Below are 23,205 nucleotides of genomic sequence, written 5' to 3'. Positions count from 1 at the left end.
TTATAATCACCCAGTTACGTTGTGACGTTTGGTAGTACCCAAAGTGTTCCTCCGGTAAACGGGAGTTGCATAATCTCATAGTCATAGGAACATGTATAAGTCATGAAGAAAGCAATAGCAACATACTAAACGATCGGGTGCTAAGCTAATGGAATGGGTCATGTCAATCAGATCATTCTGCTAATGATGTGACCTCGTTAATCAAATAACAACTCATTGTTCATGGTTAGGAAACATAACCATCTTTGATTAACGAGCTAGTCAAGTAGAGGCATACTAGTGACACTTTGTTTGTCTATGTATTCACACATGTATTATGTTTCCGGTAAATACAATTCTAGCATGAATAATAAACATTTATCATGATTATAAGGAAATAAATAATAACTTTATTATTGCCTCTAGGGCATATTTCCTTCAAGGAGGGGCGGGACGGGCAGCAACCGGCTGACCGAAGGGAAGGGAGGTGAGGAGGGGAAGGGCGGGACAACTGGATCCGCGCCGGCGCGAGCAGCAGCCGCCGGTGATGACCGAATCGCGTGGGAGGCCTGGTCGGCGAGAGGAGGCTATCGCGTCGAGAGAAAGGCCTCGCCGCGGCCTTCACAAGCGCGGCGACACGAGGAAGGGGGGAGGCTCTTTTTGACAATATACGTACACCTATAAGAGGTCTTCTGTGTGAACTTGCCGTCTTTGAGTCTTTTTTGCAGGTATATCTTCAAGTCATGGTCAAAAGCCATGTCATACATCAGAGCTCCGCTACAGTACGTACCATGCATTTGCAAAGAACCAGTCTCACCTAATCATACAAGAATCAGACTAGGACATACCTAGGGACTGTTTGGAGTCCCTCAGCCACTCCCGAGCTAACAGAGTTTTAGTTCAAAGCTGCGGAGTGAGTGAATCGGCACTCCCTAGATTCCTAAAATCCAGGGAGCTGGTGGACTGCCGAACAGCCCCCTAATAACTGTAAAACCGCCTGGAACAATAATGTGAGCTCATCTCCAAACCAGACTTGATCAAAAGATGGCCGCCGAATGGTTAATCAGTGACCTGAGGCCAACTCCACCGCAAGACCCCAAACGGACGTCCGCTTCAACCGTTTTTTGTCCCTTTGAGGTGGCAATGGGGACTAAAATGGACACACATGTCCGGCTCTTGCTCGAGGCGCCCAACACGGCTGCTAACCCCAAACTGTCCGCCTCGCGTCCGCCTCGGCCACACGCCCATGAAGGAAATATGCCCTAGAGGCAATAATAAAGTTATTATTTATTTCCTTATATCATGATAAATGTCTATTATTCATGCTAGAATTGTATTAACCGGAAACATAATACATGTGTGAATACATAGACAAACAGAGTGTCACTAGTATGCCTCTACTTGACTAGCTCGTTAATCAAAGATGGTTATGTTTCCTAACCATGAACAAAGAGTTGTTATTTGATTAACAGGATCACATCATTAGGTGAATGATCTGATTGACATGACCCATTCCATTAGCTTAGCACCCGATCGTTTAGTATGTTGCTATTGCTTTCTTCATGACTTATACATGTTCCTATGACTATGAGATTATGCAACTCCCGTTTGCCGGAGGAACACTTTGTGTGCTACCAAACGTCACAACGTAAATGGGTGATTATAAAGGTGCTCTACAGGTGTCTCCAAAGGTACATGTTGGGTTGGCGTATTTCGAGATTAGGATTTGTCGCTCCGATTGTCGGAGAGGTATCTCTGGGCCCTCTCGGTAATGCACATCACATAAGCCTTGCAAGCATTGCAACTAATGAGTTAGTTGCGAGATGATGTATTACGAAACGAGTAAAGAGACTTGCCGGTAACGAGATTGAACTAGGTATTGAGATACCGACGATCGAATCTCGGGCAAGTAACATACCGATGACAAAGGGAACAACGTATGTTGTTATGCGGTCTGACCGATAAAGATCTTCGTAGAATATGTAGGAGCCAATATGAGCATCCAGGTTCCGCTATTGGTTATTGACCGGAGACGTGTCTCGGTCATGTCTACATTGTTCTTGAACCCATAGGGTCCGCACGCTTAAGGTTTCGATGACAGTTATGTTATGAGTTTATGAGTTTTGATGTACTGAAGTTAGTTCAGAGTCCCGGATGTGATCACGGACATGACGAGGAGTCTCGAAATGGTCGGGACATAAAGATTGATATATTGGACGGCTATATTCGGACACCGGAAGTGTTTCGGGTGATTTCGGAGAAAACCGGAGAGCCGGAGGGTTACCGGAACCCCCCCCCCGGGAGAAGTAATGGGCCATATGGGCCTTAGTGGAAAGAGAGAGGGGCAGCCATAGGTGGGCCGCGTGCCTCCTCCCCCCGGTCCGAATTGGACTAGGAGAGGGGGGGCGGCGCCCCCCTTTCCCTCTCCCTCCCTACTTCTTTCCCCCTCCTAGTAGAAGTCCTACTCCTACTAGGAGGAGGACTCCTCCTTGGCGCGCCTATAGGGCCGGCCGGCCTCCTCCCCTTGCTCCTTTATATACGGGGGCAGGGGGCACCCCTAGACACACAAGTTGATCCACGTGATCATATTCTTAGCCGTGTGCGGTGCCCCCTTCCACCATAGTCCTCGATAATATTGTAGCGGTGCTTAGGCGAAGCCCTGCGACGGTAGTGCATCAAGATCGTCACCACGCCGTCGTGCTGACGGAACTCTTCCCCGACACTTTGCTGGATCGGAGTCCGGGGATCGTCATCGAGCTGAACATGTGCTAGAACTCGGAGGTGCCGTAGTTTCGATGCTTGATCGGTCGGACCGTGGAGACGTACGACTACATCAACCAAATGCTTCCGTTGTCGATCTACAAGGGTACGTAGATCACACTCTCCCCTCTTGTTGCTATGCATCACCATGATCTTGCGTGTGCGTAGGATTTTTTTTGAAATTACTACGAAACCCAACAGTGGCATCCGCGCCTAGGTTTTATATGTTGATGTTATTTGCACGAGTAGAACACAAGTGGGTTGTGGGCGATATAAGTCATACTGCTTACCAGCATGTCATACTTTGGTTCGGCGGTATTGTTGGACGAAGCGGCCCGGACCGAGATTACGCGTACGCTTACGCGAGACCGGTTCTCCCGACGTGCTTTGCACATAGGTGGCTTGCGGCTGACAGTTTCTCCAACTTTAGTTGAACCGAGTGTGGCTACGCCCGGTCCTTGCGAAGGTTAAAACATCACCAACTTGACAAACTATCATTGTGGTTTTGATGCGTAGGTAAGATTGGTTCTTGCTTAAGCCCGTAGCAGCCACGTAAAACTTGCAACAACAAAGTAGAGGACGTCTAACTTGTTTTTGCAGGGCATGTTGTGATGTGATATGGTCAAGACATGATGCTAAATTTTATTGTATGAGATGATCATGTTTTGTAACCGAGTTATCGGCAACTGGCAGGAGCCATATGGTTGTCGCTTTATTGTATGCAATGCAATCGCGCTGTAATGCTTTACTTTATCACTAAGCGGTAGCGATAGTCGTGGAAGCATAAGATTGGCGAGACGACAACGATGCTACGATGGAGATCAAGGTGTTGCGCCGGTGACGATGGTGATCACGACGCTGCTTCGAAGATGGAGATCACAAGCACAATATGATGATGGCCATATCATATCACTTATATTGATTGCATGTGATGTTTATCTTTTATGCATCTTATCTTGCTTTGATTGACGGTAGCATTATAAGATGATCTCTCACTAATTATCAAGAAGTGTTCTCCCTGAGTATGCACCGTTGCGAAAGTTCTTCGTGCTGAGACACCACGTGATGATCGGGTGTGATAAGCTATACATTCAAATACAACGCGTGCAAAACAGTTGCACACGCGGAATACTCAGGTTATACTTGACGAGCCAAGCATATACAGATATGGCCTCGGAACACGGAGACCGAAAGGTCGAGCGTGAATCATATAGTAGATATGATCAACATAGTGATGTTCACCTATGAAACTACTCCATCTCACGTGATGATCGAACATGGTTTAGTTGGTTTGGATCACGTAATCACTTAGAGGATTAGAGGGATGTCTATCTAAGTGGGAGTTCTTTAAGTAAATTAATTGAACCTAAATTTATCATGAAACTTAGTACCTGATAGTATCTTGCTTGTTTATGCTTGATTGTAGATAGATGGCTCGTGATGTTGTTCCGTTGAATTTTAATGCGTTCCTTGAGAAAGCAAAGTTGAAAGATGATGATAGCAATTACACGGACTGGGTCCGTAACTTGAGGATTATCCTCATTGCTGCACAGAAGAATTACGTCCTGGAAGCACCGCTGGGTGCCAGGCCTGCTACTGGAGCAACACCAGATGTTATGAACGTCTGGCAGAGCAAAGCTGATGACTACTCGATAGTTCAGTGTGTCATGCTTTACGGCTTAGAATCGGGACTTCAACGACGTTTTGAACGTCATGGAGCATATCAGATGTTCCAGGAGTTGAAGTTAATATTTCAAGCAAATGCCCGGATTGAGAGATATGAAGTCTTCAATAAGTTCTATAGCTGCACGATGGAGGAGAACAGTTCTGTCAGTGAGCATATACTCAAAATGTCTGAGTATAATAATCACTTGATTCAATTGGGAGTTAATCTTCCAGATGATTGCGTCATTGACAGAATTCTCCAATCACTGCCACCAAGCTACAAGAGCTTCGTGATGAACTATAATATGCAAGGGATGAATAAGACTATTCCCGAGCTCTTCGCAATGCTGACAGCTGCGGGGGTAGAAATCAAGAAGGAGCATCAAGTGTTGATGGTCAACAAGACCACTAGTTTCAAGAAAAAGGGCAAAGGGAAGAAGAAGGGGAACTTCAAAAAAAACAGCAAGCAAGTTGCTACTCAAGAGAAGAAACCCAAACCTGGACCTAAGCCTGAAACTGAGTGCTTCTGCTGCAAGCAGACTGGTCACTGGAAGCGGAACTGCCCCAAGTATTTGGCGGATAAGAAGGATGGCAAGGTGAACAAAGGTATATGTGATATACATGTTATTGATGTGTACCTTACTAATGCTCGCAGTAGCACCTGGGTATTTGATACTGGTTCTGTTGCTAATATTTGCAAATCGAAACAGGGACTACGGATTAAGCGAAGATTGGCTAAGGACGAGGTGACGATGCGTGTGGGAAACGGTTCCAAAGTCGATGTGATCGCAGTCGGCACGCTACCTCTACATCTACCTTCGGGATTAATATTAGACCTAAATAATTGTTATTTGGTGCCAGCGTTAAGCATGAACATTATATCTGGATCTTGTTTGATGCGAGACGGTTATTCATTTAAATCTGAGAATAATGGTTGTTCTATTTATATGAGTAATATCTTTTATGGTCATGCACCCTTAAAGAGTGGTCTATTTTTGTTGAATCTCGATAGTAGTGACACACATATCCATAGTGTTAAAACCAAAAGATGTAGAGTTGATAATGATAGTGCAACTTATTTGTGGCACTGCCGTTTAGGTCATATCGGTATAAAGCGCATGAAGAAACTCCATACTGATGGACTTTTGGAACCACTTGATTATGAATCACTTGGTACTTGCGAACCGTGCCTCATGGGCAAGATGACTAAAACACCGTTCTCCGGTACTATGGAAAGAGCAACAGATTTGTTGGAAATCATACATACAGATGTATGTGGTCCGATGAATATTGAGGCTCGTGGCGGATATCGTTATTTTCTCACCTTCACAGATGACTTAAGCAGATATGGGTATATCTACTTAATGAAACATAAGTCTGAAACGTTTGAAAAGTTCAAAGAATTTCAGAGTGAAGTTGAAAATCATTGTAACAAGAAAATAAAGTTTCTACGATCTGATCGTGGAGGAGAATATTTGAGTTACGAGTTTGATGTACATTTGAAAAATTGTGGAATAGTTTCGCAACTCACGCCACCCGGAACACCACAGCATAATGGTGTGTCCGAACATCGTAATCGTGTTTTACTAGATATGGTGCGATCTATGATGTCTCTTACTGATTTACCGCTATCGTTTTGGGGATACGCTCTAGAGACGGCCGCATTCACGTTAATAGGGCACCATCAAAATCCGTTGAGACGACGCCTTATGAACTGTGGTTTGGCAAGAAACCAAAGTTGTCGTTTCTGAAAGTTTGGGGCTGCGATGCTTATGTGAAAAAGTTTCAACCTGATAAGCTCGAACCCAAATCGGAGAAATGTGTCTTCATAGGATATCCAAAGGAAACTATTGGATACACCTTCTATCATAGATCCGAGGGCAAGACTTTTGTTGCTAAATTCAGAAACTTTTTGGAGAAGGAGTTTCTCTCGAAAGAAGTGAGTGGGAGGAAAGTAGAACTTGACGAGGTAACTGTACCTGCTCCCTTATTGGAAAGTAGTGCATCACAGAAAATTGTTTCAGTGACACCTACACCAGTTAGTGAGGAAGCTAATGATGATGATCATGAAACTTCAGAACAAGATACTACTGAACCTCGTAGATCAACCAGAGTGAGATCCGCGTCAGAGTGGTACGGTAATCCTGTTCTGGAAGTCATGCTACTAGATCATGATGAACCTACAAACTATGAAGAAGCGATGGTGAGCCCAGATTCCGCAAAATGGCTTGAAGCCATGAAATCTGAGATGGGATCCATGTATGAGAATGAAGTATGGACTTTGGTTGACTTACCCAATGATCGGCAAGCAATTGAGAATAAATGGATTTTCAAGAAGAAGACTGACACTGACGGTAATATTACTGTCTACAAAGCTCGACTTGTCGCAAAAGGTTTTCGGCAAGTTCAAGGGATTGACTATGATGAGACCTTCTCACCTGTAGCGATGCTTAAGTCTGTCCGAATCATGTTAGCAATTGCCGTATTTTATGATTATGAAATTTGGCAGATGGATGTCAAAACTGCATTCCTGAATGGATTTCTGGAAGAAGAGTTGTATATGATGCAACCGGAAGGTTTTGTCGATCCAAAAGGGAGCTAACAAAGTGTGCAAGCTCCAGCGATCCATTTATGGACTGGTGCAAGCCTCTCGGAGTTGGAATAAACGCTTTGATAGTGTGATCAAAGCATTTGGTTTTATACAGACTTTTGGAGAAGCCTGTATTTACAAGAAAGTGAGTGGGAGCTCTGTAGCATTTCTGATATTATATGTGGATGACATATTACTAATTGGAAATGATATAGAATTTCTGGATAGCATAAAGGGATACTTGAATAAGAGTTTTTCAATGAAAGACCTCGGTGAAGCTGCTTACATATTAGGCATTAAGATCTATAGAGATAGATCAAGACGCTTAATTGGACTTTCACAAAGCACATACCTTGACACAGTTTTAAAGAAGTTCAAAATGGATCAAGCAAAGAAAGGGTTCTTGCCTGTGTTACAAGGTGTGAAGTTGAGTAAGACTCAATGCCCGACCACTGCAGAAGATAGAGAGAAAATGAAAGATATTCCCTATGCTTCAGCCATAGGCTCTATCATGTATGCAATGCTGTGTACCAGACCTGATGTGTGCCTTGCTATAAGTCTAGCAGAGAGGTACCAAAGTGATCCAGGAGTGGATCACTAGACAACGGTCAAGAACATCCTGAAATACCTGAAAAGGACTAAGGATATGTTTCTCATATATGGAGGTGACAAAGAGCTCATCGTAAAAGGTTACGTTGATGCAAGCTTTGACACTAATCCGGACGATTCTAAATCGCAAACCGGATACGTGTTTACATTAAACGGTGGAGCTATCAGTTGGTGCAGTTCTAAACAAAGTGTTGTAGCGGGATCTACATGTGAAGTGGAGTACATAGCTGCTTCGGAAGCAGCAAATGAAGGAGTCTGGATGAAGGAGTTCATATCCGATCTAGGTGTCATACCTAGTGCATCGGGTCCAATGAAAATCTTTTGTGACAATACTGGTGCAATTGCCTTGGCAAAGGAATCCAGATTTCACAAGAGAACCAAGCACATCAAAAGACGCTTCAATTCCATCCGGGATCTAGTCCAGGTGGGAGACATAGAGATTTGCATGCTTTCGCTTTCGCTTTAACCTAACGCTTTCGCTTCAACTACATCAACCGCGTTAACCTAACGCTTTCGCTTTCAGTCTACGAGGGTACGTGGACACACTCTCCCTCTCTCATTGCTATGCATCTCTTAGATAGATCTTGCATGATCGTAGGAATTTTTTTAAAATTGCATGCTACGTTCCCCAACAAAAATGATGCCCACAAGAGGGAGAGTGGCATCGAAGATGTCATCGTCGTCCAATCCGGGAATACCCAGATCTAGGGTTTCCCTCGGAGCGTCCCGAGAAGGGAACGACGTCACAGACGCCGCCATCGTCCGCCATGACCCTAGTCGGCACGACTTTCACCGGAAGTCGCGTTCTCCCGATCTCGTCGTTGACTGGCACCGTACGGAACCTCGTCGTGAAGACGAAAGCCGTCGTCGGCACGCCAGCAGGGAGACTCCAACCGCCCCCTCACCAATCCCTCCTCGCGCTGCCGGCCGACCAAGGCCACACCGAGATGGATCTGGGCGGGGTCTGCACCAGATCCACAGCCACCGTTGCTGCCAGTTTGCACACGTAGCAGCCCGCCTCGGTGAATGAAGTGCCGCCATCACCACCATCCATCTCCAGGTCGACCATCCCGCCAACAATGAAGCCTCGATCGTCGCTGCACATAGGGGTGCCGCCCTAACTGCTGCCTTTGTCATCCCCACATGAAGCGCCCCTCCGCTTCATGGGAGATCCCGCGACGACCACTTGCCCAGGAGCCTTTGGTGCTGGGCCCGCCGCCACCGCGGCCCTTGCCGGTGGCAACGGCGGCAGGGGAGGTCTCGAAGGTGGGTTGGCGGCTAGGATTTCGGGGGAAGGGGGGGAGGGGCTGGCGTCACCCAAGGGGTGGCTACGCGAAGGGGTACGCCTGCATGCTCTACGTGGTCAGTCATTTAGATAACGTTCAATTTGTATAAGCAAGTGTTGCCAGTATTTATGGTCACTGGTTGGATGAAATTTCAAATAGGTCCAGTACTCTAATAAGTGGGGGTGTTTGCCTTATTATGGTCACTATGTTTATATACAAATGATTTTTTAACGGCAAAAAATATTCTCCTTTGCATGTTATTTTCTATGGTATGCACTGTCTTCATACGTGGACTACACTACGTCGAACAGAGTACCAACAGTTGTTCAAAGTGGTTTTACGCAACATGAGTAGCTACATAATCTACGAATTGCCCATATGTTGTTTTTTCTTTTTTACGAGATTGTTAGTGATTTGTGTTTTGGTTATGCAAAGCTGAGTATTGTTTGTGTTTTCTGTTTTGGCTATGCAAAACCCGTTTGGTGTTTTATTTTGAGTAAATAAAATCATCCTCTATATATTTATCGAAAAAGCAAACTCGTCCGAATATCCCGTGTGAACTTGTCGTGTTCAAGTCATGGTCAAAAGGCCAAGCTGTAAGTCAGAGCTCCGCTACAGTACATACCATGCATTTGCGAAGGACCAGTCTCACCTAATCATACAAGAATCAGACTAGGACGTACTCCCTCCGTTCCAAATTACTTATCGCGGGTATGAATGTATCTAAATGTATTTTAGTTCTAGATACGTCCATTTCTACGACAAGTAATTTGGAATGGAGGAAGTACCTAATAACTGAAATAAATCTAAAACGGACTGGAACAATAATGGGAGCTCATCCCTGTACCAGACTTGATAAAAAATGGCCGCCGAATGGTTAATCAGCGACCTGAAAATGGCAGACGAAAACCATCACCATCAGGCAGCAACCGCGTGCAGCACATTTGCACTGCATGATAGTATTATACTGGTATCCCATCGTCGCAGCGGCTGCCTTTCTTGGCCTTGTTCAAAGTCCGCACGCACGAGGCCACCAACCCAACCTTTGTGCCAAGTCCAGTCCGGCGGTCAACCCAACCATCCCGGTCACAGTCCACACCAATCCCCAGTTCCCCACCCACCCTGCGTGCAGTCCACTGCCTATTTAAATCCTTCCCTCTCCTCCATTCCCATCCAAGAAGAGCATCCCGACCTCCTACTCCAACGAGCTCTTCTCTCTCACGGCTGCTCCACAATTTCATCAGTCAGTCGCCACATCAAAAATCCAGCTGACACAGTAAAGACCACCGGTCTGTACTCTGTACTCGAGCCCTTCTCTCTCGCAACAGCTCCATCGAGACTTCAAGATACAGTGTTGATCAAACCAATGGCCGCCAAAGGCAGCGATGGTATTTGCGTGGCCCAGCCGCGGAGTGCTGACCCGCTCAACTGGGGGAAGGCGGCAGAGGAGCTGTCGGGGAGCCATCTGGACGCCGTCAAGCGGATGGTGGAGGAGTACCGCAGGCCGGTGGTGGTTATGGAGGGCGCCAGCTTGACCATCGCCCAGGTCGCGGCGGTGGCCGCGGCCGACGGTGCCAGGGTGAAGCTCAACGAGTCCGCCCGCGGCAGCGTCAAGGAGAGCAGCGACTGGGTCATGACCAGCATGGCGAACGGCACCGACAGCTATGGCGTCACCACCGGCTTCGGCGCCACCTCCCATCGGAGGACCAAGGAGGGCGGTGCTCTGCAGAGGGAGCTCATCCGGTTCCTTAACGCCGGGGCGTTCGGCACCGGCTGCGATGGTCACGTGCTGCCAGCGGCCACCACGCGCGCGGCGATGCTTGTCCGCGTCAACACCCTGCTCCAAGGGTACTCCGGCATCCGCTTCGAGATTCTCGAGACCATCGCCACGCTGCTCAACGCCAACGTTACACCGTGCCTGCCTCTCCGGGGCACCATCACCGCTTCCGGCGATCTCGTCCCGCTCTCCTACATCGCGGGACTTGTCACCGGCCGCCCAAATGCCGTGGCTGTGGCTCCCGATGGCACCAAGGTTAATGCCGCTGAAGCATTTAAGATTGCGGGCATCCAGCATGGCTTCTTTGAGCTGCAACCCAAGGAAGGCCTTGCTATGGTTAATGGCACGGCGGTGGGCTCTGGACTCGCGTCCATTGTTCTCTTTGAAGCGAATGTCCTTGGTGTGCTTGCTGAAGTTTTGTCAGCCGTGTTCTGCGAAGTGATGAACGGCAAGCCAGAGTACACTGACCATCTGACACACAAGCTGAAGCACCACCCTGGACAGATCGAGGCCGCGGCAATCATGGAGCACATCCTGGAGGGCAGCTCCTACATGATGCTCACAAAGAAGCTTGGTGAGCTCGACCCATTGATGAAGCCAAAGCAAGACAGATATGCTCTCCGCACATCGCCGCAATGGCTTGGGCCACAAATTGAGGTCATCCGTGCAGCGACGAAGTCGATCGAGCGCGAGATCAACTCCGTCAATGACAACCCACTCATTGACGTATCTCGTGGAAAGGCAATCCACGGTGGCAACTTCCAAGGCACACCCATCGGTGTGTCGATGGACAACACGAGGCTTGCCGTTGCTGCGATCGGCAAGCTCATGTTTGCCCAGTTCTCGGAGCTAGTGAATGACTTCTACAACAATGGTTTGCCCTCCAACCTCTCAGGTGGCCGCAACCCAAGCCTGGACTATGGCTTCAAGGGTGCCGAGATTGCCATGGCTTCATACTGCTCGGAGCTCCAATTCTTGGGCAACCCTGTGACCAACCATGTCCAGAGTGCGGAGCAACACAACCAAGACGTTAACTCCCTCGGATTAATCTCGGCTCGGAAGACTGCCGAGGCCATCGACATTCTGAAGCTCATGTCCTCTACATTTTTGGTTGCGCTGTGCCAAGCCATCGACCTGCGCCACCTCGAGGAGAATGTCAAGAACGCCGTCAAGAATTGTGTCACAAGAGTGGCCAGGAAGACCCTGATCACAAATGACATGGGTGGCCTCCACAACGCACGTTTTTGTGAGAAGGACCTGCTCCAAACAATTGACCGCGAGGCGGTGTTTGCATACGCGGACGACCCTTGCAGCGCCAACTACCCTCTCATGAAGAAGATGCGCGCGGTGCTGGTGGAGCACGCCCTGGCCAACGGTGAGGCTGAGCGCAATGTGGAGACCTCGGTGTTTGCCAAGGTTGCCAAATTTGAGCAGGAGCTCTGCGCGACACTGCCTCAGGAGGTTGAGGCTGCTAGAGGTGCAGTGGAGAATGGCACTGCTGCAGAACCGAACCGTATCACTGACTGCCGATCATACCCACTGTACCGGTTCGTGCGCGAGGAGCTGGGAACGGTGTACTTGACCGGAGAGAAGACGCGGTCACCTGGGGAGGAGGTGGACAAGGTGTTTATTGCCATGAACCAGGGTAAGCACATCGACGCGCTGTTGGAATGCCTCAAGGAGTGGAACGGCGAGCCTTTGCCTATCTGCTAATCAAGGAGATGAAGAGAAGATATGCTGTGCTTCAGAACTCTGAAAGGCACCACAATTTCTAAAGTGATAATACTGTTGTTTGATTTCATTTTTTTGCTCTCCGAATACTTGTAGCGCCATGCAGAAACTAGAGCCTGTGCTGATGTAAGCAAAAGGGCACAAATTTTCATGACAAATGTTGATGTTCTTGAAAAGTGTCGAAAGAAGCCAGTCTACTACTGAATCAGCACGTTGAAACTAATGGATCGGAAATTCAGGATGACATGATGTGAAGGAAGATATGCTGATACTCACATCTGTCACACTGTCATTTTCTCCAAGTCCAGGTATAACCTCTTCATAGTCCGCCATGTGCGAGCATAACCAGATAGCTGCTACTAACCTGAGGAAAACAAGAACTAACCACCAAAAATGTGTCAGAAACATTAATTGGGATGAACTGAAGGAAAGATAGGTTGATGACTTTGAAGGATAAGTTGAGAAGTGTTTTCTCGCTGTCTTCTGTTCGATCGTAAGTGCTGAAGAACTTGAGAAGTTTCCGCTTAAGGTATCTGACAAAGAAGCAGATTAAGTCAGTGAGATGGAAGCATTCGGCCACAATACTTGGCCGGAATTGCAGAAAACCAAACATATCAAAAACCTCTCAGTTAATACGGGGATCAATCTGCATTTTTTCTTCCAGCTCTTTACTTTCTTTATCAACTCCTTAAATGCCTGAAACAATCCGTGAGTTAAAATATCGCATTTGGTAACCATTCCATACAGCTCTGTAAGGCGATACCGTCGGTTACAAAAGTGCTTACATACACTATTGATACTAAATAACAAGATATTGACAAACATAACTAGGGTAACAAATCGCCTGAAAAACTTCAGTTATTAACAATCTAGGAGTACTATAAAATAGTTAAAGAGTATGAATACTTAGTAACAGAATGTTAAGATGGCTACATCATGAGAAGCGGCAGGTCTGAAGCATTTCAGTGTTCAATGAAGCATAGAATTATACTCTTGCGGTTTACATTGTCACACTAGTATCCCTTACAAATAAACTTAAGGTGCATTTTTGTTAAGTTGGGTTTCAGGTTGTAATATTATAATAAGCTTCAGACTTGAGTTTGCGTCAACAGGGCGTAAACTGCAATGCCATGTCACTACTGCTAAGCAATTGTGCATCTCCTTCAAATGATACAACAATGATGGTTAGACAGCTGAATCCATTTTGACATGTACAGTAACTTGAAGAGAATTGTCCCTTACGAATATATTTATCCAAGAAAAAACACAATTGTGGAAAAAGTCAGGAACTTACTTTGTGGCTACTAGAAAATTCAGAGAAACATGCATGTTCCTCGTCAGCCACCTCTTCAATAGCTGCAAGGAGGCATTCTTCCTCATTTGTGTCTTGCCTATCAAGAACTTGCTCCTGTCGTACATCGGCATAAACAAAGATAGTTAGATCAGGGAGCATGCATCCTATAGTGTACTAAGGAATAGGGAGAAGGACAATTTCAAGGTAGGAAATTATGAAGCTCCTGTAGAAACACTCCCCGTCAATTTTCACTGGCCTAAAGTCTGAGTAGAGACCACGAAAGTCCAACGCATTCACAGGATCTACTCTTTCATGTAAATGAATTGCACGAATCTGTTCAGCACAATAATCAAGGGAGCCCTCGAAAGAAATTGCCTGCACTGCGCAGGCAGATAAGAGGATTCAGTTTATGCTGATTAGAACTAGGAAATAACAGATCTAAAGCCTGATGGAAATTTTGTTGTGCAGCAACAGATCTAAAACGTGATCCAGATTTTGTTTTGCTTCTGCTTTTCTCGTTTGCACGTTCTCCGGAATTGGTTGGAACTACTAATAAATGTAAGAAACCTTCATTGACATTGATTGGCTGTTGTTGAGTAAAAAAATAGAGAAATATGTGCAATGTTTCATACACTCAAGGGTATAAGGTCTATTGTTCCATCACATTGCAAAGTTAACATACTATTAAGCATTCAGACAAGAAAGTAAGAAGCATATTCCACGAAATCATATTCCACGCCTGTGGTTAAGATCCATATATAACTTGCCAAACTTATAAGTAATTGTACAGACTAAAACATCACAGCCAGGATTTAAGAATACAAAATAGGGGAATGAGAGATGGAGTTTTTGAAGAATCTAATAATAGTATCACACAACTGATGCTGCAAAATCCAAAACATCTTACTTTAGCAACTGTTTACAAGAATCATGTTGTGAGGCTTCCAAGACGGTTTCAGGTACCAACCAACCAAACATCACAGCTTTTAGACCAAAATCAGAGTAAGTGGTCAGTGAATTTAATTATTTATTTTGTGGGTGGTGGTCAGTGATTTTGCATGTGAATGACCAATGATCTACGGGAATCATGTCCAGGTAAGCAACCCTGAATAATCATATGAATTAACTATGCCTATAACACCATCCATTTACATTAAAACCTCTTACCTTTGGCTTTAGGACTTCTAACTAAAATTTCACAGGAGCACTGATCAAGATATGCATGCCTAAAACAAAGACATATTCCCAGTGTTTTCCAACGCTGTACACTGCGATGAATATGCTACCACACGATATAAGAATGAATGGATACAGGCACCAGCACCCAAATCTTAAACATATTCGAGTTTTTGACTAATCACAGAGAGGTTGTTCACTTGCCTCCATATTCCAAGATGACAAGAAGAGCACGTAGTAATAATCAGGATTTGCCTAATCTGCACGTATAATAAAACCAGATTGGCCCCAACATTCGCCCAAAAGTTTCATCCCTTTTACCAACATTCCACACGAACTCTGAGGTCACAAATTCCACATCCCGAACACAAAAATTGGCACAAGAATGCACAAAGAAGAGCAAAGAATCAGTGTAATCAAGAAACACGAGATTCAGGCTATACCTTGTTCTTGCTGAAGCTGATTATCTTGCTCAAGAACGTCTTCTTGGCCTTCGGCAATCCAGCCTATTCGAAAGAAACCAAGAATCGCTAAGTCGAGATCGGATATCTGCAAAGAAAACACAGCAGATCGCGACATATCAAGCGCAAGAGACGCTCCATCACCTGCTCCTGGCGTGCGCAGCAGCGGAACTCGATCCTCCGGCTTCGAAGATTCAGCCCTCGGCCTGCCCATCGACGGGCGGAGCAGGGGGGCGTGATGGCGAGGAGACTCCGGAGCCGCCCTCCCTCGCCACGGAGCTCGATTTCCCAGCTTTGCGGCTTCCGCCCCCGGCCTGCTCATCAACGGGCGGAGGAGAGTGAGGCGGTGGCGACGAGACACCTGAGCCGCCCTGCGCTGCCCCACAGCTCGGCGCCGCAGTAGGGGAGGCGGCGTTGGTGTCCTCGCGTTGCCCGTGCACACGGGCCGGTTCTTGCTTGCCAACTAGGGGTTGGGGCGCGCTATTGCGCGCGTCTTGAGGCGTTCATCTGCGGTGCAAGGTTTGCTGCCGCCCATTGAGCTAGCTCGTTTGGTCCACATTATGACATTCACTCATTTGCTCATGGACATGAGCATTCCTAGTAATGCTATTCATATGTATCAATAAGTGAGATGGATAAGCCTAGAAATAGTAAGATTATACGAGCTGGTGTCCACAAAGTGATTGTACTTGTGTGTGGATTGATATTTGCTGGAAAGCAAGAATGTATATAAACACAGAGGCAGCAGAGAAATTATGAGCTCAGATCCATTATACACCCATTATAGTTTGTACAAAAGTAGTGTAGCACGTATGTTTGTATTTATAGTACAGGAAAGAAGAAGTACCGACAACTCTTATTACTATCACAACATTAAATTGATCAGCCGCTGCTCAAGAGCTTTGCATGTAAGATCAGTTTCAGAGGCGAGATGGTCTGCCCTCGGTTCATACCGGAGTGTCAACGACTGGGCTTCATCAACATTGCATGCTTGCTTCTTCCAAAACTGTTCAAAAAATTTATGAAAAACAACACAATGTCTTTGTCTTAGTAATAGATTTATTTCAGATGTCCGATCATTTGAAGGTAACCCCACTAAAATTTCCTAGGTAGAAATCTCAGTCCCCTTTAAATTAGGAACAATAACAGCAAAGAACACCATGCTTTGAATGATATTTTTTTCACAAATGTCACTGGGGGGCTGATAATCCTCTTGCAAAGATTCACAAACCATTGGCCAGAAAAAACACTGTGAATACAACAAAAGAGGATGAGAGCATAATTAGGCACGCAAAGAACATGATGAATTGAAGGCATCACCTTCCTGATGGCATCTATTTCATAGATCAGAACTCGAGCGAATTGCCCTTGGTTCACATCGAATTATAACATCACTAGGTGTTGGGGCGCGCCCGTGGCGCGCCTCTTGAGGGGTAGCTGAGCGGTGCCTGGTTGTACTCGCCCCTTTAACACTCTTTTCTATTCTAATTAGCACTTGGGATGATTGCTTTAGCTAAGAAACTTAGCAGCAAAAATAGAAATATATACTTTACAAAGAAAGCTCATTATGGATCTGAACATGAAACATCTGACTGACAATAGTGCACTTAACATAAGCAGCAACGTAGGTTTAGTGTCTTGAAAAGCATGTGATAAGAGGACCCAAAAGCAACCGATAGGTTATCACAGGATATAACATAATTAAGAGTACTTAGTGCTAAATTATATTGACACAGAGGCTGCATCATCTTCGATGGTGCATCTAGAGGCAGTGCACGGTGAGGACTAGGCTGCGCTTTGAAGTTATCCTGAAACGAAATGCACAGATGTCTCCCTCGCGAATGTTGGCGCGGCGACGAAACTCAGGCCAGTTGGTGGTTATAGTGGCCCTTTTGTCCATTCCTAGCATGATGCAACATTCGGCGAGCAGATGGCGGTCTGCAAGTCTGAACATGAGTGTATCATTGTTTGGATCAATGTAGTCCTGCAAGTTCTCTTCAGTATAGTTAACCTGAAAATACTGGTAGAAGAAAGTAAGTTATTTACATAGACAGAAATTGTTGTGTGATATGGAAGATAAGAGCGTGTTCTATGGATATTCATGATATTAATGGTGTTAGCAAAGTACTGTTATTCACTACACGTCTTGAGGACCCAACATTCTGAATGGTCAAGTAAAATGGCTCATGAAAGAGCAAAGAGAAGTCAATATTTCTGGTGTGCAATTGACGATTTGAGTATGTACAGCTTAGTGTATGAACAGAGAACAAATGAATGAAAAAATGGTAAGCTAGAAAAGGCAAAGTAGAAATTTCGTAAGTGGTAGGAGAAAAATAACAACAAATCAGGTGTTGATCAGGTGAGAAAGGGAATATAATTGGTATTTGTAACATAAGTAAACTGCTGACTGTTAAGTAGTATGAACAGAATGTGATTTGTTATATTTTAAGCATGGATAAAACAATAGTATAAATAGGAAAATATGTGCAACTTTCGTTTGTATCATCACAAAGTTACAGCTGTAAAGGTAATTAAAATGCATAAGAAAACAACATTTTATATTCTGTAAAATGGCTGGTGAAGCTCATGAAAAGAGTGAAGTAGTAAAGGAAGATGAAGAACTAAAAATAGATGTGCTTGTAATTGAATGGTCGACTACAGTAGATTATAGAGCTCTAAGAAAAAACAAGTAATATTGTAAAAGCGAGTTCAATGAATCTGATTGAGTATAACTAAGTATGAGAGTGGTAAAGAATGGCGATGAAAGAAAATTGGGCTTACACAAGGCAAATTAATCATTTTCATATACAGTGTGCGGATGGCATTAAAGCATTAGTAGTGGTGTTGAAAAGATAAGGTTAAAAGCACAGATACTCGGTTAGAATAAATGAGCATCTTTTCTGTTAAAAAACAATAAAAAGTGGGAGTTGTGTGGTATGGAGATACAACTTGCTACATTATGAAGTTAGTAAACATTGAATAGGCTGTGCATTTGAGCATACCATGCGCTGGCCTGGTTTGACAAATGTCTTGTTGATTGTGCACACGTAGTACTTGATGTCTGGCTCTTTGTGCCAAAACATAGCAAAGAGAGTGTCTACTTGGTGCTCATAGAGGAGGCTTAGAGTCTGTAAATGGACTTGTTTGGAATGCGGACATTTTTTCCAAGAGGAGGCTCAGAGTTGAGACTTAAGGTGACCATGCTTGTTATCATGATGCCAACCCTGATTTTTCAGTACGAAACCAGTTCTGAGTCCACTCGACCAATAAATGGTTGTTGATGGAAACACCTTAATCCCCCCTCCCTTTCAATGATCACAAGAGCTTAACTAACTGACAGGGTTCTAATAATTGCCTGAGCTGGTATTGTACATGTAGAGGATGTTCACCGATCCTGCCAGATGCCCGCCAACAAGCTTGTCGTCGGTTCTACACAAGCAGCAAAACCGATCAGATTAGCCATTTCGGATGTTACTCAGATGACGAGAACGGTTATAAAATTACGCCGATTGGCGGCATATTTTTTGTTTCTCCATCAAATCTGAAAAACAGTGAATGTCTCCCACTGAAGTTCAGTATTTGGCTAATGCAAAACTGCAAATAAAGTACTTGCGTACGGAAAGCATAAATCGTCATTAAAAAGGGCAAATTAGCAGTACTACTTGTGCGGACAACAGATTTATGGCCAAACCATTGCAAAGGTAGCACTCTCCAAGAAAACGGGGAAAAACACTCAACAAAGAGGCGTATGTAGCATGATGGAGCAGCTAATCATCCAGTTGGTTGTTAAAGGTTAATTTTATCAGACGGGCCTGTAGACTGATATTTCCAACTGGAGATTTGATAGACAATCCGGGGAGAAAGTTCTTTATGAAGGGCACCGAGAAGCACTGAGATGAAAAACACACGAGCAATTAGTAAGCAATTATCTCTTATCAATCCTTGTCGACAATCTTCATGATAAAGTAGAAGCCAGAAAAGGGATCTGCGAGCCAACATATGAATATGAACATACAACATAACCATCTGTGGAAATCTAATTAGTAAGCAATTATGTCTTCTCAATCCTTGTCGACAATCTTCATGATAAAGTAGAAGCCACAAAAGGGATCTCCGAGCCAACATATGAATATGAACATACAACATAACCATCTATAAAAATCTAGATGACAAAAATATCATACAAAGGGTTGGGATTAGAGTGGACCAACAACAAAGGCTCCTGATCTGCTTCTATTCAATCAAAACACCATAAGGAAGGATAACTAATACACAAAGGGTAGACGAGACAATCTGCTGATTCAATTAAAGGTACTCAACAACTGTATAAACATACTCATAATGGTAATGCTGTGAAATGTAATTCTGTGCTAGATCTGATTCAGCACTAATCAGCCAGGCATCAAACTAATTTTTGAATAAAGGACATGAAGCATAATAGGGTGCAGAAACCTCCTCTTCAGGACATGAAGAGAATTCACAAAAGGAATAGAATAATCTTCAAACATGAGAGGGGGTAGCGAGGAACTTGGAAATGAGAAAATATTCTTTCAACTCACTATCAAATGGTCAAAGAAAATGCCTATTCAAAACTGGTACTCACTTTCAAAATAAACAAGAGAAACAAAAAAATCCTCATGTATAAATACAATGAAAAAATGTGAGAGAACATAATAAATGAAATGAAGTTCGGATAAAATTAATTTTTCTTTAGGTGGATAAACTTCTGATCAGGATGACCCCACAGAAGTTACTTGGAAGATGGAATAGGTGCACAGTCAATAAATATATAGATTTCAAAGTTATTTTTCTTTCATGTTTTACTGAATGGCATATATGCTTCTATAGCCACATATTTTTCTTTTCTACACTCTGAACAAGTTCTCACGGAAACGAGGGCTAAAAGCAGCAACAACTATCACTGATCAATATAAGAAAGATGATACAAAGGAAGAGCTCGTTCAATTCTGTCTCCAACAACAACAGTGGCAGAACTGATCTTCTCAAGATACCCTCATATATATGAACTGGGTGTGTGGAATTTCAAATAAGTGAAATGATATTTACATGTACTGTTGTAAAGGATCTAAACATCAATGTTTGCTTGTTCACAGAAGCATCTTACTGGCTTACTGCATAACCATCCAATGCAGGGCAATGAACAATAACAACCTCTTGTTAGATAGGAAAAAAAGATATTACAAAAACAAAACAGATGGTTCATGACATTAAACCACGTCCAAATCATAAACCGAACTAAGTTTGTACCGTGTTCACTTACCAAAACCAGTCCCCCGACCACTTCTTGGATGTTCTGAATTTCTAAGCCAACATTCTCATTCACTGCGCCTCTCCTGACCAGCAAAAGAGTTCAGGACATGTCAGTATAATTCACACTTGTTGGCAGGAAGTGAAAAATTGATCCTAAATTTAGTACTCCCTCCATTCCATTTTCACATGGAGTATTGCGTAATTCAATACGTGTGAAATGAAAGCACTGAATAATTAAAAGTAGCAAAACAGTTAAGCAGGAGATGAGATGGGATGAGGGCGTACTGTGCGTTGGGGTAGTGGAATTGGGCGAAGAACTCTTGCACGCCGTCGAACGAATTCACCTGCCCACCAGGTCGACGCAACTCTCCCCGGACGCGCCGATGCGGCCGTCATTCTGCTGCACGAGCAGCAGCAGCATGCCCCGGACTGCCGGGACCAGAGCCCGGTCTCCTGTTCCCACAGCACGTCGTCGACGACCCCGTCGAACCGGATCGGCGCGGTATCGATCGACCATCCCAGCACGGCCACGACACGCCACTTCAAATGCATTTTGTTTGTTTGTTCTGTATTTTCAGTTAACAGTACTCCAGCAAGGAGTAACAAGCAAGGTGGTTACCATCAACATTTAACGGTGGACAGGATTTAGATGATCATTTGGCAATGGGCAGGATTTAGAGGATCATTTACCACCATCATCGTTTCCCTCGACAAGTACTCCTACTTCTGTCTATATGATTTAGAGGATCATTTTACAGTGGGCAGGAGTACAACACATCTAAATCCTGCGTACACAATAACACAATACAGGGAGTACTGCTGGAGTAGTTGCAGTTTGTACTCCTTGAGCAGTACTCTAGAGCAAAAGCTACAGATTTGCCCAGATTTTCTAATGATTTACTGCTACAGCTACAGATTACTCCTTGCCATCAAAAATGGTACAATACTCTAGAGAAAACCACAGCACTCCTTGCCATCACAAATCATAGTACTAACACAAAAAATTGGATTGCTAGAAATTGGACAGGGAGCAGGTACCTTGTCTGGTACGTCGTCGTGGTCACACCTCCGCCTGCCCGTAGCATCACTTAGTGGTGTGCGGCAGCAGCTCCTCCTACCCGTAGCAGCACCTCGTGGTGGACGGCAACTTAGGGTCTCGCGTCCACCAGCGCCAGGAGCTTGGCAGCGGCGAAGGGTGCTGCAGCGATATTCTCCTGCCCGCGGCAGCACCTCGAAGGTGTCCAGCCGCCGCAGCCCCCATCTGGTGGTTGTGCTGGCCCGGATCCGGCGTGTACGTCCTCGCATCCACCATATCCTTCCTCGCTGACGCCAGATCCGGGGATTCGTCGCTGGCTTGGAGCAAAAAGTTAAAAAAAAAAATTAGGTGGAACGGAGACCCGAGGCAAGGCGAGGCGGCGGCGCCGAGGGGAGGCGACACAGCAAGGGGAAAGGAGAGAGGCGAGAGCTGAGAGGAGCCCCGCGGCGGCAACGGCGGAGAGGCGGGGGGAGAGGCGAGAGCTGAGAGGAGCGTGGCGGCAGCGGCTGCGAGGCGAGGGGAGTGAATGGAGCAGAGTGAGAGGGACGAGTCGGGGAGTGCGGGTTGAATGCGGAAAAGACGAGGTCGTTTTTGCAAAATGACCAGCGCCGACGTGGCTATCGCGAGCTAGCGTCCTTGATGCGCAGCTGAATGGTTTTAATATTAGGAGTACATACCTGCAGAATATTATCCTTTCGGGTTTATGATTGCTCTCTTAAAGAATGACAGTAGTAACTCCCTCTAAACAAGCAATCTTAACCACTATATCTAGCACCTCTCCAACATGTCGTTCTATTGCAGTCACGATACTTGCCGCTGCAGAGCAGCTGCTCATCCGCGCCATCGTCAAGGCTCGCCAGGCCGTACTTGCTCTGCTCGCCATCGTAGTAGTCCTCAATGCAGCCCATGTCCATCTCACGGGCATCGTGGAAGAAGCCCCGGGTGAGCAGGCGAAGGTTGTGCGCCCAGAGCACCATGAGTCACAGCAGCCGCCACATCATGTCTGGTAATGTTCAACGACTTCCTCTTAAGAAGTACATCGGCACATATCCAGGAGATTCTGTATCATCCCTTTAGGGCTCATTCGGTTTGGAGGAAATCAAAATGTAGGAATTAGGAGTAGTATAGGAATATGATAGGATGGCACTTGCCATCCTAAGGAATTGACTTGTCTCGTTCCTACGCGTAAAATGAGCTTTGAGTGGATGTGTAGTTTCCTCCAAAAACACGGAAATGAGTAGTATTCCTACGAAATTCCTGCACGCATTTCCTACAAACCGAATGCATACATAGAAAATTTTCCTCTGGAATCTTTATTTCTATGTTTTTCCTACGAAAATCCTCCAAACCGAATGAGGCCTTAGATGCAAAATCAAATTATGATACTAAAAAGACAAATATATGGAGGTAAGAAAGGTTTAGAAGGAATAAATGACACTACATGCCTCAAGTCTAGGTGCAGGTACCGAATAAAGGAGTACACAGCAAACAATCAAGTAAGCTTACCAAATCCAAGATGAGTGTCTACACTCGCATATCTTGATGTTCCTGTCAAGTTCTTGTTCTCTAT

General features: G+C 45.1%; 3 protein-coding genes across 18 annotated transcripts; 1 reads left to right on the top strand and 2 right to left on the bottom strand.

The window, feature by feature from the left end:
- Nucleotides 1-691: 691 nt before the first annotated feature.
- Nucleotides 692-15,539, bottom strand: LOC119354223. Of its 2 annotated transcripts, XR_005170728.1 has the most exons (6): nucleotides 15,473-15,539; nucleotides 15,311-15,373; nucleotides 13,692-13,805; nucleotides 13,020-13,093; nucleotides 12,674-12,930; nucleotides 692-1,241 (listed from the first exon to the last, which is right to left on the bottom strand). XR_005170728.1 is itself a non-coding variant. In XM_037620936.1 (3 exons), exons 1-3 carry the CDS (start codon nucleotides 13,848-13,850, stop codon nucleotides 12,717-12,719), a joined length of 447 nt encoding a protein of 148 aa, XP_037476833.1. In that variant the 5' UTR covers nucleotides 13,851-13,860; the 3' UTR covers nucleotides 12,523-12,716. The 2 variants fall into 2 exon arrangements, 1 of the variants encoding a protein (XP_037476833.1); XM_037620936.1 differs by lacking the exons at nucleotides 692-1,241; nucleotides 15,311-15,373; nucleotides 15,473-15,539 and having other exon boundaries at nucleotides 12,523-12,930; nucleotides 13,692-13,860.
- Nucleotides 9,415-12,414, top strand: LOC119354220 (phenylalanine ammonia-lyase-like). The gene has a single exon (XM_037620926.1). The coding sequence runs from the start codon at nucleotides 9,752-9,754 to the stop codon at nucleotides 12,377-12,379; it is 2,628 nt and encodes an 875-aa protein (XP_037476823.1). The 5' UTR covers nucleotides 9,415-9,751; the 3' UTR covers nucleotides 12,380-12,414.
- Nucleotides 15,540-16,876: 1,337 nt separating the features above from the next.
- On the bottom strand, nucleotides 16,877-22,248 carry LOC119354221. 15 transcript variants are annotated; one of them, XR_005170722.1, is made up of 5 exons: nucleotides 21,638-22,207; nucleotides 20,885-21,165; nucleotides 20,610-20,682; nucleotides 18,331-18,757; nucleotides 16,877-17,348 (listed from the first exon to the last, which is right to left on the bottom strand). XR_005170722.1 is itself a non-coding variant. In XM_037620934.1 (4 exons), exons 1-4 carry the CDS (start codon nucleotides 21,682-21,684, stop codon nucleotides 17,231-17,233), a joined length of 303 nt encoding a protein of 100 aa, XP_037476831.1. In that variant the 5' UTR covers nucleotides 21,685-22,248; the 3' UTR covers nucleotides 16,877-17,230. The 15 variants fall into 15 exon arrangements, 8 of the variants coding, with proteins under 8 accessions (XP_037476831.1, XP_037476830.1, XP_037476829.1 ...); XR_005170727.1 differs by having other exon boundaries at nucleotides 16,877-17,339; nucleotides 18,701-20,682; nucleotides 21,638-22,235; XR_005170725.1 differs by having other exon boundaries at nucleotides 18,701-20,682; nucleotides 21,638-22,234.
- Between the last annotated feature and the right edge of the window lie 957 nt (nucleotides 22,249-23,205).

This window comes from Triticum dicoccoides, chromosome 2A (genome assembly GCF_002162155.2).
Source record: "Triticum dicoccoides isolate Atlit2015 ecotype Zavitan chromosome 2A, WEW_v2.0, whole genome shotgun sequence".
Taxonomy (NCBI): domain Eukaryota; kingdom Viridiplantae; phylum Streptophyta; class Magnoliopsida; order Poales; family Poaceae; genus Triticum; species Triticum dicoccoides.
This window is presented reverse-complemented; position numbering and strand designations above follow the sequence as displayed.

Excerpts from the sequence above, each read along its gene's own strand:
- LOC119354220 (XM_037620926.1), top strand. The coding sequence starts at position 9,752 with ATGGCCGCCGAATGGTTAATCAGCGACCTGAAAATGGCAGACGAAAAC.
- LOC119354223 (XM_037620936.1), bottom strand. The coding sequence starts at position 13,850 with ATGCTCCCTGATCTAACTATCTTTGTTTATGCCGATGTACGACAGGAG. Across the intron at positions 13,094-13,691 it reads AATTTTCTAGTAGCCACAAA|GCATTTAAGGAGTTGATAAA; the intron begins GTAAGTTCCTGA and ends GGATTGTTTCAG. Across the intron at positions 12,931-13,019 it reads ATCCCCGTATTAACTGAGAG|ATACCTTAAGCGGAAACTTC; the intron begins GTTTTTGATATG and ends CTTCTTTGTCAG.
- LOC119354221 (XM_037620927.1), bottom strand. The coding sequence starts at position 21,904 with ATGCGAGGACGTACACGCCGGATCCGGGCCAGCACAACCACCAGATGG. Across the intron at positions 18,758-21,637 it reads ACGACGACGTACCAGACAAG|AACCGACGACAAGCTTGTTG; the intron begins GTACCTGCTCCC and ends CTGCTTGTGTAG. Across the intron at positions 17,349-18,700 it reads TCGGTGAACATCCTCTACAT|TATTTTCAGGTTAACTATAC; the intron begins GTACAATACCAG and ends TTCTTCTACCAG.